This window comes from Delphinapterus leucas, chromosome X, assembly GCF_059928025.1.
Source record: "Delphinapterus leucas isolate spDelLeu-1000000601 "Yukka" chromosome X, BTC_Dleu_Yukka2, whole genome shotgun sequence".
NCBI classification, from domain to species: domain Eukaryota; kingdom Metazoa; phylum Chordata; class Mammalia; order Artiodactyla; family Monodontidae; genus Delphinapterus; species Delphinapterus leucas.
In genome coordinates this window covers 40,523,264-40,536,150 of record NC_143150.1, presented here as the reverse complement: position 1 = coordinate 40,536,150, position 12,887 = coordinate 40,523,264, and the positions used below count along the sequence as shown (strand labels likewise).

The 12,887-nt window shown below is 38.3% G+C and overlaps 1 protein-coding gene across 1 annotated transcript in view; it reads left to right on the top strand.

Moving 5' to 3' along the window:
- Positions 1 to 676: 676 nt before the first annotated feature.
- RNF128 (ring finger protein 128) overlaps positions 677 to 12,887 on the top strand; it is a 98,392-nt gene continuing 86,181 nt past the window's right edge. Inside the window, exon 1 of the mRNA XM_022566418.3 lies at positions 677 to 1,271. Coding sequence (XP_022422126.1) covers positions 866 to 1,271 — 406 coding nt within the window. The 5' untranslated portion in view covers positions 677 to 865. The remainder of the gene's footprint in view (positions 1,272 to 12,887) is intronic.

The following is a 12,887-nucleotide window of genomic DNA, read 5'->3' as shown; positions in this document are numbered from 1 at the left end:
AGCTTACAGTAAAGGAAGCGATGAAATAACTAAAGCTGTCTATACATTTGAAAGAACTAGAATTAAAATTTTTAAATGTTAAAAGATAAACCTTGAACAGTCTTTTGTTAGAGTATAACACATGGGACATAAAAATTAATGGAATGCATCAACAGATATTTGAGTGCCCACCATGGGCAAGGCCTTGTACTTGAAAGGATCTCTAACGACGAATATGTTTCCTTTTCAATGAATAAACAAAGGTAGCATAAGATGTTCCTTGGGGAGCCTGTTAAGAAAAATTCCACAAAGAAATAAGAGAAAAAGGCTGTGAAATCAATTCTACCAATGCCGTAGCAATTAAAATGATGGATCTTAACTTACTTCCGGCTGAACTGGTTGATAGCATTGTTTCAGCAGGGCTTGGAAAACCAGTTCGGTGTTTTAGATGATCTGAGAGAGGTGACTTTCATTTTGTCACATGGTAATCCCAAGAGTCCAGTTCCTCATTCCAATCCACTCCATGTTTATGAAAGTTCATTAGCTGGAACAGTAAGAAGAAAAAAATGTCAGTGAAGGAAGTCATCCAATCCTGATAAGTTGACATGTAGAATAAAGTTGATGGTGTTATTTATTGCTAAGGTAATCCTGGTTAAGGGTTACATGTGTGTACAGTTGGAGGAGGGGCAGGCAAAACGGAATGTAGCTAAGTAAAGTGAAATAGAGCTGATGTATTCAGAGCTTACGTTGCTAGAGGTGAGATCAGTTACCTACTTGCAGCTGAAATTTCAAACTTCTGCTTAGTGGGGACCTGAGTGGACAAATGGTGACTGATAGTTGGAAATATCAGCAGACATCTTAAATTTTATGCTCAAATGAATGAGCAATGAACCAGGAGAATAAGTCCAGTTGTTTTCAGCTGCTGGTAATTTTTACCTTTTTATTTAAAATCACAGCGCCTTTTTCAATGAATGCCCGTGTGACTGTGGCTTATTACAATGAAACCAGCAACTACACTTCAACAGAGACATGTGAATGTGGTGTTTATGGATTAGCCTCACCGGTGGCTAATGCTATGGGGGTGGTGGGCATCCCTAAGAGCAGTAACTACCTAGCTTGTGACTACAACACTGAATTTACTAATACTAAGAAGCCCTGGATTGCACTGATAGAAAGAGGTAATTGTACATTTTCAGAAAAAATTCAAGCAGCAGGCAGAAGAAATGCTGATGCTGTTGTGATTTACAATGTTCCAGACACTGGCAACCAGACGATACAGATGGCAAATTTCGGTAAGTAAGAACTGATTCCCAAAGAGGGTGAATGTCTTTGTTTCTCTTAACATGGTATTTCCATCTACAATGACTCAGGGTCTGGCAATGAGGTTGTAAAACAAGTGTATTTTAAATTTTCTTGCCTGGCACTACTCTGAATTACTTCACTATTATTTAATATTGGCAATTAATTTGTTTCAAGGTCAAAAGCAATTCATGAAGTGGTTCCTGTTTTCTTTCACGATGTTCTTAGCTCTACTAGTTTTCTCAGTGTGTATTACAGAATTGCTTTTTAATAAATGTGCCTTTACCTGTAACCATTCAAGAAAATATAAATATTTAAATTTCATTCTTAATTTGTACTTTTCAGTTTGATTCAGGGTTGTATGTATTCAAGTGTGCAGTAACTGCAAAACTGATTCATTATTATGATTAAACAGTAGCATATTGTAAGTGTGAAAAATGCTTACAGAAATGAGAATTCAACTCTGCTGTGTGCATGTGATATTTTAATGTCTGTGGGACTAATATACCTAAAACTACTCTGTAAGAAACATTATACATTGAAAACGGTAAGGCTGAAATTGGATACCTCTGTAATTCACACCAAAAGTAAAGATTTCCCTTAAAAATGTTTACTTATGACTTCTTAAGTAAATATAATTATCAAATTTATTAATTTTGTGAAGGAATGTACTTCTTAGAATTACTGTTTTCATTTTGTAAAAAATGCCACTTTCCAAATAAATGGTTTTAAACTAATGAAGAAGTAGACTTCTGAAACAAGTTTTCTATACTGTAGGTGGGTAAAGGTTTTTTTGACCCCAGACTTGGCCAAAGGAGAAAAATGGTAATTTCAAACAGGGTAAGATCTGGTCGAACACAATACCAGGATAATTGGTATTCTCACCACCAAGTTTGGCCTCTGAGAAGATTAATGTAAATTAAATCAACCAGATTTCAGAACTGTAAGAAAAAAACAAATTTGTGTTAAGAGTAGTAGAGTGGAACATCCAGGTTGTGTACCTACAGTATGGCAATTTAGTACTAATCTTTGAAAAACAAGCTGCTTGTTTCTCTGGGTATCAAAAACTAGGTAACATGGTCTTTAACAGTACAAAATTATTGTAAATGTACAAAGCTCTACTCGCTACCTTTTGTAATATATCCTGGACATTTCGAGAACCCAGGCATTCACATTTTTTTCTTTTGAAGTTAAGAGCACTTCATAAACATTATCTGCATGTACCTATAATTTTACGAGTGAATTTTATTTTTGTAGAAATAAAATGAGGTGGCTTTCTGTTGAAAATTAGAAATTAAACCTTTTCTAAGGAACCTACTTGCTCTATGTTTCAACTTAGAGATTCTGAGTATTCTAGGTTTCCTTTTACATGCATAGCCACATTCTGCTGTTCACTCCCCTGCTTTCTTTGGGATAATTTTCTTTCTTTTTTTTTTAATTGAAGTATAGTTGATTTACAATGTTGTGTTAGTCTCAGGTGTACAGCAAAGTGAATCAGTTATATATATATATATATATATATATATTCTTTTTCAGATTATTTTCCCATATAGGTTATTATAAAATATTGAGTATAGTTCCCTGTGCTATGCAGTAGGTCCTTGTTGTTTATTTTATATATAGTACTGTATATATGTTACCCCAAAATTCCTGATTTATTATCCGTCCCCACCTTTCTCCTTTGGTAAACATAAGTTTGTTTTCTATGTCTGTGAGTCTGTTTCTGTTTTATAAATCTTCTGCTTTTTTAAAAGTATAAACAGTATCAAACTAAATAGTAGTCATGTTTTCCAAACTTGCTTTGCATCATGCAGCAAGGGCCAACTACTGGGAAGTAGGTGCTCAGCCACTGAATTTAAAAGACTGACCAAAACAGTAAATGTCTCCAAAAGGCATGCACAGTCATTTGAGTATATGTCTCTGAGCAGAATTTAAGAAACAAAGCAGTTACATTTATCATTGAATATATACTTCCAATATAATCAAGGATATGTGATCAAAAACATTTTTTAAAGCTACGGCATTGCCCGTTTTAAAATAAGCACATTTGAAAAGATAGCATAATCATAGTAATTGTAATAGTTAATATTTATTGCCATTTAATATATGTCAGGCACTGTTTTAGGGTCTTTATTTAATGAATGTTGATCTTTAACGTTGAACGATCTTAACCCCAAAGAATTAAAATTGTAAGTTTAGTGTTTTGCCGTTATAAAACCTGTCAACTAGTGTGTCATTGGAGTTCTTCCTTCCCAGAAATTTCTCTTATATAGATACTATTATATGATGCAGTTGACAAACACAGGGAAGGGAGTGTGGATACGAAAACTCTATGATCAGCCCCTAGACCATTAAAGATTGAGTCATTATTTTATAACATAAGCCAAAATTGTGTTTGTTTTTGCTGTCTTTCATTAGGGTTTTGTTTAGGCACAGAGGGTAGGGCAACAACTCCTCCTCCTCCTCCTCCAAAAGCTCAAGGCTTTACCATCTATCACATTATCTATTTTTTATTAGTTATCTATTTTATACATATTAGTGTATATATGTCAACCCCAATCTCCCAATTCATCCCACCACCACCACCCCCCGCCAAACTCCCCCCTTGGTGTCCATACGTTAGTTCACTACATCTGTGTCTCTACTTCTGCCCTACAAACCAGTTCATCTGTACCATTTTTCTAGGTTCCACGTATATGAGTTAATATATGATATTTGTTTTTCTCTTTCTGACTTACTTCACTCTGTATGACAGTCTCTAGATCCATCCACATCTCTACAAATGACTCAATTTTGTTCCTTTTTATGGCTGAGTAATATTCCATTGTACATATGTAGCACACCTTCTTTACCCATTCGTCTGTCAATGGGCATTTAGGTTGCTTCCATTACCTGGCTATTGTAAATAGAGCTGCAATGAACATTGTGGTACATGACTCTTTTTGAATTATGGCTTTTTCAGGGTATATGTCCAGTAGTGGGATTGCTGGGTCATATGGTAGTTCTATTTTTAGTTTTTTAAGGAACCTCCATACTGTTCTCCATAGTGGCTGTATCAATTTACATTCCCACCAAAAGTGCAAGAGGGTTCCCGTTTCTCCACACCCACTCCAGCATTTGTTGTTTGTAGATTTTCTGATGATGCCCATTCTAACTGGTGTGAGGTGATACCTCATTGCAGTTTTGATTTGCAGTTCTCTAATAATTAGTGATGTTGAGCAGCTTTTCATGTGCTTCTGGGCCAACTGTATGTCTTCTTTGGAGAAATGTCTATTTAGGTCTTCTGCCCATTTTTGTATTGGGTTGTTTGTTTTTTTAACATTGAGCTGCATGAGCTGTTTATATATTTTTGAGATTAATCCTTTGTCCATTGATTCGTTTGCAAATATTTTCTCACATTCTGAGGGTTGTCTTTTTGTCTTGTTTGTAGTTTCCTTTGCTTTGCAAAACCTTTTAAGTTTCATTGGGTACCATTTGTTTATTTTTGTTTTTATTTCCATTACTCTAGGAGGTGGATCAAAAAATATCTTGCTGTGATTTATGTCAAAGAGTGTTCTTCCTATGTTTTCTTCTAAGAGTTTTAAAATGTCTGGTCTTACATTTAGGTCTCTAATCCATTTTGAGTTTATTTTTGTTTATGGTGTTCTAATTTCATTCTTTTACGTGTAGCTGTCCAGTTTTCCTAGCACCACTTATTGAAGAGACTGTCTTTTCTCCATTGTATATCCTTGCCTCCTTTGTCATAGATTAGTTGACCATAGGTATGTGGGTTTATCTCTGGGCTTTCTATCCTGTTCCATTGATCTCCATTTCTGTTTTTGTGCCAGTACCATACTGTCTTGATTACTGTAGCTTTGTAGTATAGTGTGAAGTCAGAGAGTCTGATTCCTCCAGCTCCGTTTTTTTTCCCTCAAGACTGCTTTGGCTATTGGGGGTCTTTTGTGTTTCCATACAAATTTTAAGGTTTTTTGTTCTAGTTCTGTAAAAAATGGCAGTGGTACTTTGATAGGAATTGCATTGAATGTGTAGATTGCTTTGGGTAGTATAGTCATTTTAACAATATTGATTCTTCCAATCCAAGAACATGGTATATCTCTCCATCTGTCTTTGTCATCTTTGATTTCTTTCATCAGTGTCTTATAGTTTTCTGAATACAGGTCTTTTACCTCCTTAGATAGGTTTATTCCTAGGTATTTTATTCTTTTTGTTGCAATGGTGAAAGGGATTATTTCCTTAATTTCTCTTTCTGGTCTATCGCTGTTAGTGTATAGGAGGAATGCAAGAGATTTCTGTGCATTAATTTTCTATCCTGCAACTTTACCAAGTTCATTGATTAGCTCTAGTAATTTTCTGGTTCCATCTTTAGGACTCTCTATATATAGTATCATGTCATCTGCAAACAGTGACAGTTTTACTTCTTCTTTTCCCATTTGTATTCCTTTTATTTCTTTGTCTTCTCTGATTGCCCTGGCTAGGACTTCCAAAACTATGTTGAATAATAGTGGCGAGAGTAGACATTCTTGTCTCGTTCCTGATCTTAGAGGAAATGCTTTCAGTTTTTCACCATTGAGAATGATGTTTGCTGTGGGTTTGTTGTATACAGTCTTTATTATGTTGAGGTAGTTTCCCTGTATGCCCACTTTCTGGAGAGTTTTTATCATAAATGGGTGTTGAATTTGGTCAAAAGCTTTTTCTGCATCTATTGAAATGATCATATGGTTTTTATTCTTCAATTTGTTAATACAGTGTATCACATTGATTGATTTGAGTATATTGAAGAATCCTTGCACCCCTGGGATAAATCCCACTTGGTCATGGTGTATGATCCTTTTAATGTGCTGTTGGATTCTGTTTGGTAGTATTTTGTTGAGGATTTTTGCATCTATGTTCATCAGTGATATTGGTTTGTAATTTTCTTTTTTTGTAGTATCTTTGTTTGGTTTTGTTATCAGGGTGACAGTGGCCTCATAGAATGAGTTTGGGAGTGTTCCTTCCTCTGAAATTTTTTGGAAGAGTTTGAGAAGGATGGGTGTTAGCTCTTCTCTAAAGGTTTGATAGAATTCACCTGTGAAGCCGTCTGGTCCTGGACTTTTGTTTGTTGGAAGATTTTTAGTCACAGTTTCAATTTCATTACTTGTGATTGGTCTGTTTATATTTTCTGTTTCTTCCTGGTTCAGTCTTGGAAGGTTATAACTTTCTAAGAATTTGTCCATTTCTTCCAGGTTGTCCATTTTATTGGCATAGAGTTGCTTGTAGTAGTCTCCTATGAAGCTTTGTATTTCTGCAGTGTCCATTGTAACTTCTCCTTTTTCATTTCTAATTTTATTGATTTGAGTCCTCTCCCTCTTTTTCTTGATGAGTCTGGCTAAAGGTTTATCAATTTTCTTTATCTTCTCAAAGAGCCAGCTTTGGTTTTATTGATCTTTGCTATTGTTTTCTTTGTTTCTATTTCATTTATTTCTGCTCTGATCTTTATGATTTCTTTCCTTCTACTAACTTTGGGTTTTGTTTGTTCTTTCTCTAGTTCCTTTAGGTGTAAGGTTAGATTGTTTATTTGAGATTTTTCTTGTTTCTTGAGGTAGGATTGTGTTGCTATTAACTTCCCTCTTAGAACTGCTTTTCCTGCATCCCATAGGTTTTGGATCATCATGTTTTCATTGTCATTTGTCTCCAGGTATTTTTTGATTTCCTTTCTGATTTCTTCAGTGATCTCCTGTTTATTTAGTAACGGATTGTTTACCATCCATATGTTTGTGTTTTTTACATTTTTTTCCCTGTAATTGATTTCTAATCTCATAGCGTTGTGGTCCGAAAAGATGCTTGATATGATTTCAATTTTCTTAAATTTACCGAGGCTTGATTTGTGACACAAGATCTGATCTATCCTGGAGCATGTTCTGTGTGCACTTGAGAAGAAAGTGTAATCTGCTCTTTTTGGACAAAATATCCTATAAATATCAATTAAATCTCTCTGGTCTACTGTGTCATCTAAAACTTGCTTTTCCTTATTAATTTTCTGTCTGGATGAACTGTCCATTGGTGAAAGTGGGGTGTTAAAGTCCCTGATTATTGTGTTACTGTCGATTTCCCCTTTGATGGCTCTTAACATTTGCCTTATGTATTGAGGTGCTCCTATATTGGGTGCATAAATATTTACAATTGTTATGTCTTCTTCTTGGATTGATCCCTTGATCATTATGTAGTGTCCTTCTTTGTCTCTTATAATAGTCTTTATTTTAAAGTCTATTTTGTCTGATATGAGAATTGCTACTCCAGCTTTCTTTTGATTTCCGTTTGCATGGAATATCTTTTTCCATCCCCTCACTTTCAGTCTGTATGTGTCCCTAGGTCTGAAGTGGGTCTCTTGTAGACAGCATATATATGGGTCTTGTTCTGGTATCCATTCAGCGAGCCTGTGTCTTTTGGTTGGAGCATTTAATCCATTCACGTTCAAGGTAATTATCGATATGTATGTTCCTATGACCATTTTCTTAATTGTTATGGGTTTGTTTTTGTAGGTCCTTTTCTTCTATTGTGTTTCCCACTTAGAGAAGTTCCTTTAGCATTTATCGTAGAGCTGGTTTGGTGGTGCTGAATTCTCTTAGCTTTTGCTTGTCCATAAACCTTTGGATTTCTCCATTGAGTCTGAATGAGATCCTTGCCGGGTAGAGTAATCTTGGTTGTAGGTTCTTCCCTTTCATCACTTTAAATAAAAAATGCCACTCCCTTGTGGCTTGTAGAGTTTCTGCTGAGAAATCAGCTGTTACTCTTATGGGAGTTCTCCTGTATGTTATTTGTTGTTTTTCCCTTGTTGCTTTCAGTAATTTTTCTTTGTCTTTAATTTTTGTCAATTTGATTACTATGTGTCTCAGCGTGTTTCTCCTTGGGTTTATCCTGCCTGGGACTCTCTGCACTTCCTGGACTTGAGTGGCTATTTCCTTTCCCATGTTAGGGCAGTTTTTGTCTATAACCTCTTCAAATATTTTATCATGTCCTTTATCTCTCTCTTCTCCTTCTATAATGCAAATGTTGTTGAGTTTAATGTTGTCCCAGAGGTCTCTTAGGCTGTCTTCATTTCTTTTCATTCTTTTTTCTTTATTCTGTTCCACGGCAGTGAATTCCACCACTCTGTCTTCCAGGTCACTTATCCGTTCTTCTGCCTCAGTTATTCTGCTATTGACTCCTTCCAGTGTATTTTTCATTTCAGTTATTGTATTGTTCGTCTCTGTTTGTTTGTTCTTTGATTCTTCTAGGTGTTTGTTCTTTAATTCTTGTAAGTCTTTGTTAAACATTTCTTGCATATTCTCGATCTTTACCTCCATTCTTTTTCCGAGGTCCTGGATCATCTTTACTACCATTATTCTGAATTCTTTTTCGGGAAGGTTGCCTATCTCCACTTCATTTAGTTGTTTTTCTGGGGTTTTATCTTGTTTCTTCATCTGGTACAAAGTCCTCTGCCTTTTCATTTCGTCTCTCTTTCTGTGAATGTGGTTTTCCTTCCACAGGCTGCAGAACTGTAGTTCTTCTTGCTTCTGCTGTCTGCCCTCTGGTGGATGAGGCTATCTAAGAAGGTTGTGCAAGTTTCCTGATGGGAGGGACTGGTGGTGGGTAGAGCTGACTGTTGCTTTTGTGGGCAGAGCTCAGCAAAACTTTAATCCTCTTGTCTGCTGATGGGTGGGGCTGGGTTCCCTCCCTGTTGGTTGTTTGGCCTGAGGCATTGCAACACTTGAGCCTACCTGGGCTGTTTGGTGGGGCTAGTGGTGGACTCTGGGAGGGCTCACGCCAAGGAGTACTTCCCAGAACTTCTGCTGCCAGTGTCCTTGTCCCCAGGGTGAGCCACAGCCACACCCATCTTTTGCAGGAGACCCTCCAACACTTGTAGTAGGTTTGGTTCAGTCTCCTATGGGGTCACTGCTCCTTCCCCTGGGTCCTGATGCACACACTACTTTGTGTGTGCCCTCCAAGAGTGGAGTCTCTGTTTCCCCCAGTCCTGTCAAAAAGTCTTGCAATCAAATCCCATTAGGCTTCAAAGTCTGATTCTCTAGGAGTTCCTCCTCCCATTGCCCGACCTCCAGGTTGGGAAGCCTGACATGGGGCTCAGGACCTTCACTCCAGTGGGTGGACTTTTGTGGTATAATTGTTCTCCAGTTTGTGAGTCACCCACCCAGCAGTTATGGGACTTGATTTTATTGTGATTGCACCCCTCCTACCATCTCACTGTGGCTTCTCCTTTGTCTTTGGCTGTAGGGTATCTTTTTTGGTGAGTTCCAGTGTCTTCCTGTCGATGATTGTTCAGCAGTTAGTTGTGATTCCGGTGCTCTCGCAAGAGGGAGTGAGCGCATGTCCTTCTACTCCGCCATCTTGAACCAATCTTTGAGTGTTCTATCACCTTATCTTTTATCACCCCTAAAAACCACCTTTTCAGAAAAACACACTCTAGCCCCCCTCAGGGCTGTGGACCCCCTTCACTTCCTTGGTTGCCACTATCTCTTCATTCCTTCCATCCCATTTTCCATGCTAGGCCTTCCTAGCCTTTCCACAATGCTGTGCCTCTTTATGTCTTACTGATGTCAATGCCCTCCAACCAAAGGCTCCTAGGAACAGACCTGTAGTTGAAAAAGTTGGGTTTATTACTTACTGCAGCAAAGGGAGAATGCACACCACGGGAAGCGATGGGGTATCTCAATAAGAGGGCTTAAGAAAGGATTTATAGGATTTGGGCTTGCTTCAGATGATTTGGGGGAGGGTTTAAGGAAGCAGGCCATTGACCAGCCAGCCCAGTTTGCCTGAGACAGGGATTTCCTCGAACTTGGGACTTTCAGTGCTAAAACCAGGAAATTCCTGGGAAAACCAGGCTGAGTAGGTCACTCTAGCTGGCTTTATTCTGGATTTGGATACTGTCAGAAAGTAGGGGGTAATTCTGTGACTGGATTTCTAAATAAACCTTATTTGTAAGTGGGGAGGACTAACCTGAAGCTACAGCTATAATTAGTAAATAAGCAACAGTCACTCATGTTAGCCAGGATGGGAGATGTTTGGTCATTTTTGGATGCTGTTCATATTTTGACTGTGTTCAGACATGATTACGGAATGGTCTTGTTTTTGTCTTGATCTATCATGGCACAGAATGACCTTCTCTACCATTGATGCTCTGTGAAATTATTTATGTTCAACAAGAAAACACCAAAGCCTGATTGGTAGTGCCAGGCCAGGTCCCAGATATCAAGGGCTGCTTGCCTCTTTCTCAACAACAGTATACTACGCCTATGTCTTTACTGCTGTGCAAATACATTATCTCCTCCCATTTTATGTATCAGTCCTTCTCCATCCCCTATAGCCTGCCTTCAAGGTCCCCAGCAAGCCTAAGGGATGCTTCTGCACTCCTTGCTTCTCATGGTTTCATGATGTGGATACAGAATGTCTTTACTCCTGGGCCCAATCCATTCATAGCCCCCCTACTAGCAATATCCCTTTTCTGAAGGGGACAACTTCAGTCTGAGAAGTGCTCCCACCGAGGAGGAATGGTGTCTAACCTAGTACTTGGAGGTAAACCTTTAATTCTAAGTTTCCCAGTTTGAAGTGTGTTTTGATTTGCATTTTGATGCAGTTGGAAATAGAAAGATATGCTTATGGTATCCTTAAGTAATTATGTAACTTCTTAACAACCCTTTCCAAATGCTCCAGAGACGTTCATCCATCCAGTTGTCCCAGGTGTGCAAGAAAAGGCAGGACTCCTCAGTTATTAAAGCAGAAAATTCAGACTATGTTAAGTACTTGCTTGCTGACAGAACAGGTTTTGAAAGTTAAATATGCTATTAATAGGTTAATTGCCCTAAGGATTAGATTTTAATGTAGTTTATTTCAGCAAAATCAGTAATCTAAGAGGAATAAAATGTTTCTTAACGTTTTTATCATTATGACTGTGTTCAGCGAAGTGTATTACAGGGTGAGGTCTGCAGCATTTCAGAATCCTCCAAACTCACCAATTCCCCAGCAAATAAGTACATGGAAAGGAAGGGTTTAATCAGAGTAGCAAACTCACATGTTTTAGAAAAAAAAATTTTCTAGAACTGAGAGGGGAAATAAAAACATAGTATATAAATGAAGTGAGAAGATAATAAAAACTTCAATAAGGCTTAGACTCTGATATATACATGAGTTTAATTCAAGAAAACTAATCAGTTCCACTTCAAATGAATCTCAGATCTGCCCAGCACCATCTCCAAGACTTCATCCTCAGAACTCTGCAATAACTTCCTAACTCATCTCCCTGCTTCTCTTGTCCCCCTTTAAGCCCACTACCCACACTGAAGCCAAAGTGGCTTTTTAGAATAAAACCAAACCACACCTTGTTTAAAACTCTTAAGTAGCTTCCCACTGCACTTAGAGTACATTCAGACTCATTTCCATGTCCTCACCCAGCCATGAATTACCTGGCTCATGCCCACCACTCTGACCTCATCTCCTCTCACCTCCCTGCACGCCTCCTGCCCCCTACACTGAGCTCCAGCCACACTGGGCTCCTTTCAGTCCCTCAATCCCACTAAACCCTTCCCTGCCTTGAGCTTGAAAATACTTGAAACCGCCCTCTTCTTCACACTCACACATCTCATTAAAGATCAAGTCCTGTTGATTCAACCTCCAAACATTTCTGAAATCCATCCCTTTTCCCACCTCTGCTGCATCCATCCAAGTCCAGGCCAATATCCTGTCTCACCTGGACTATTGCAGTAACCTCCCAGCGGGTCTCCCTCTTATTCTCGCCCCCCTATAGAGTCTTGTCTTCCACCCAGCAGCCAGAGTGATCCCGTAGAAAATGGAATTCAGTCCCAATTAGAATAAAATCCAGGCTTCATGCCATGTCCTACAAAGCCCTGTGTGATGAGACCTGATTCCACACCCCTCTCTCCCACATGACTATGCCTCAGCCACTCTGGTCTTCTTTCTGTTTCTAAACCAAAAGAGCTAGCTTTTGCACTTGCTGTTCCCTCTACCGAAGTCATTTCTCTTTCATGTTTTCACATAATGCTTCCCCCAAAAATATAACCATGTCACTACTTTCTCGACATGGCAGCTGGAGCGATCCTCTAAAAATCGAGGTTGGATCACATTGCTCTTCTTCTCAAAACCCCCCAGTGACTTTTCATTGTTCTTCAAATAAAGTCTAAACTTTGCCATGCTGAAAAGGACTTGCATCATCTGGCCTCTGCCTACCTTTCCAACCTAACAGTGCCACCCCTGCCCTACCAATGCCTAACCACTCTGACCTTCAGATATTTTCTCCAACCCATGAAGATTTTTCTGTGAGACCCTTTGTGCTTGTTTTTCTCCCCATCACTATCATCACTACCACATGTAACAGGTTCTCCGAATCCCAGTTTAAATGTCTCTTCTTTGAAGAACTGCCCCCCTACCGCATTAATTCCAAGCAAAACCTGGTGCTCATTTCTGTTGAAATCTCTTATAATGTGTAATGATTTTCTTATTTGCATATTATCTTAAGATGATTATTATAATGATTTTCTTATAATGTGTGATGATTTTCTCATTTGCTTATTATCTGTCTTTCTGTCTTTCCCACTTGATTGTAGGTTCCAGGAGGGCAGAGA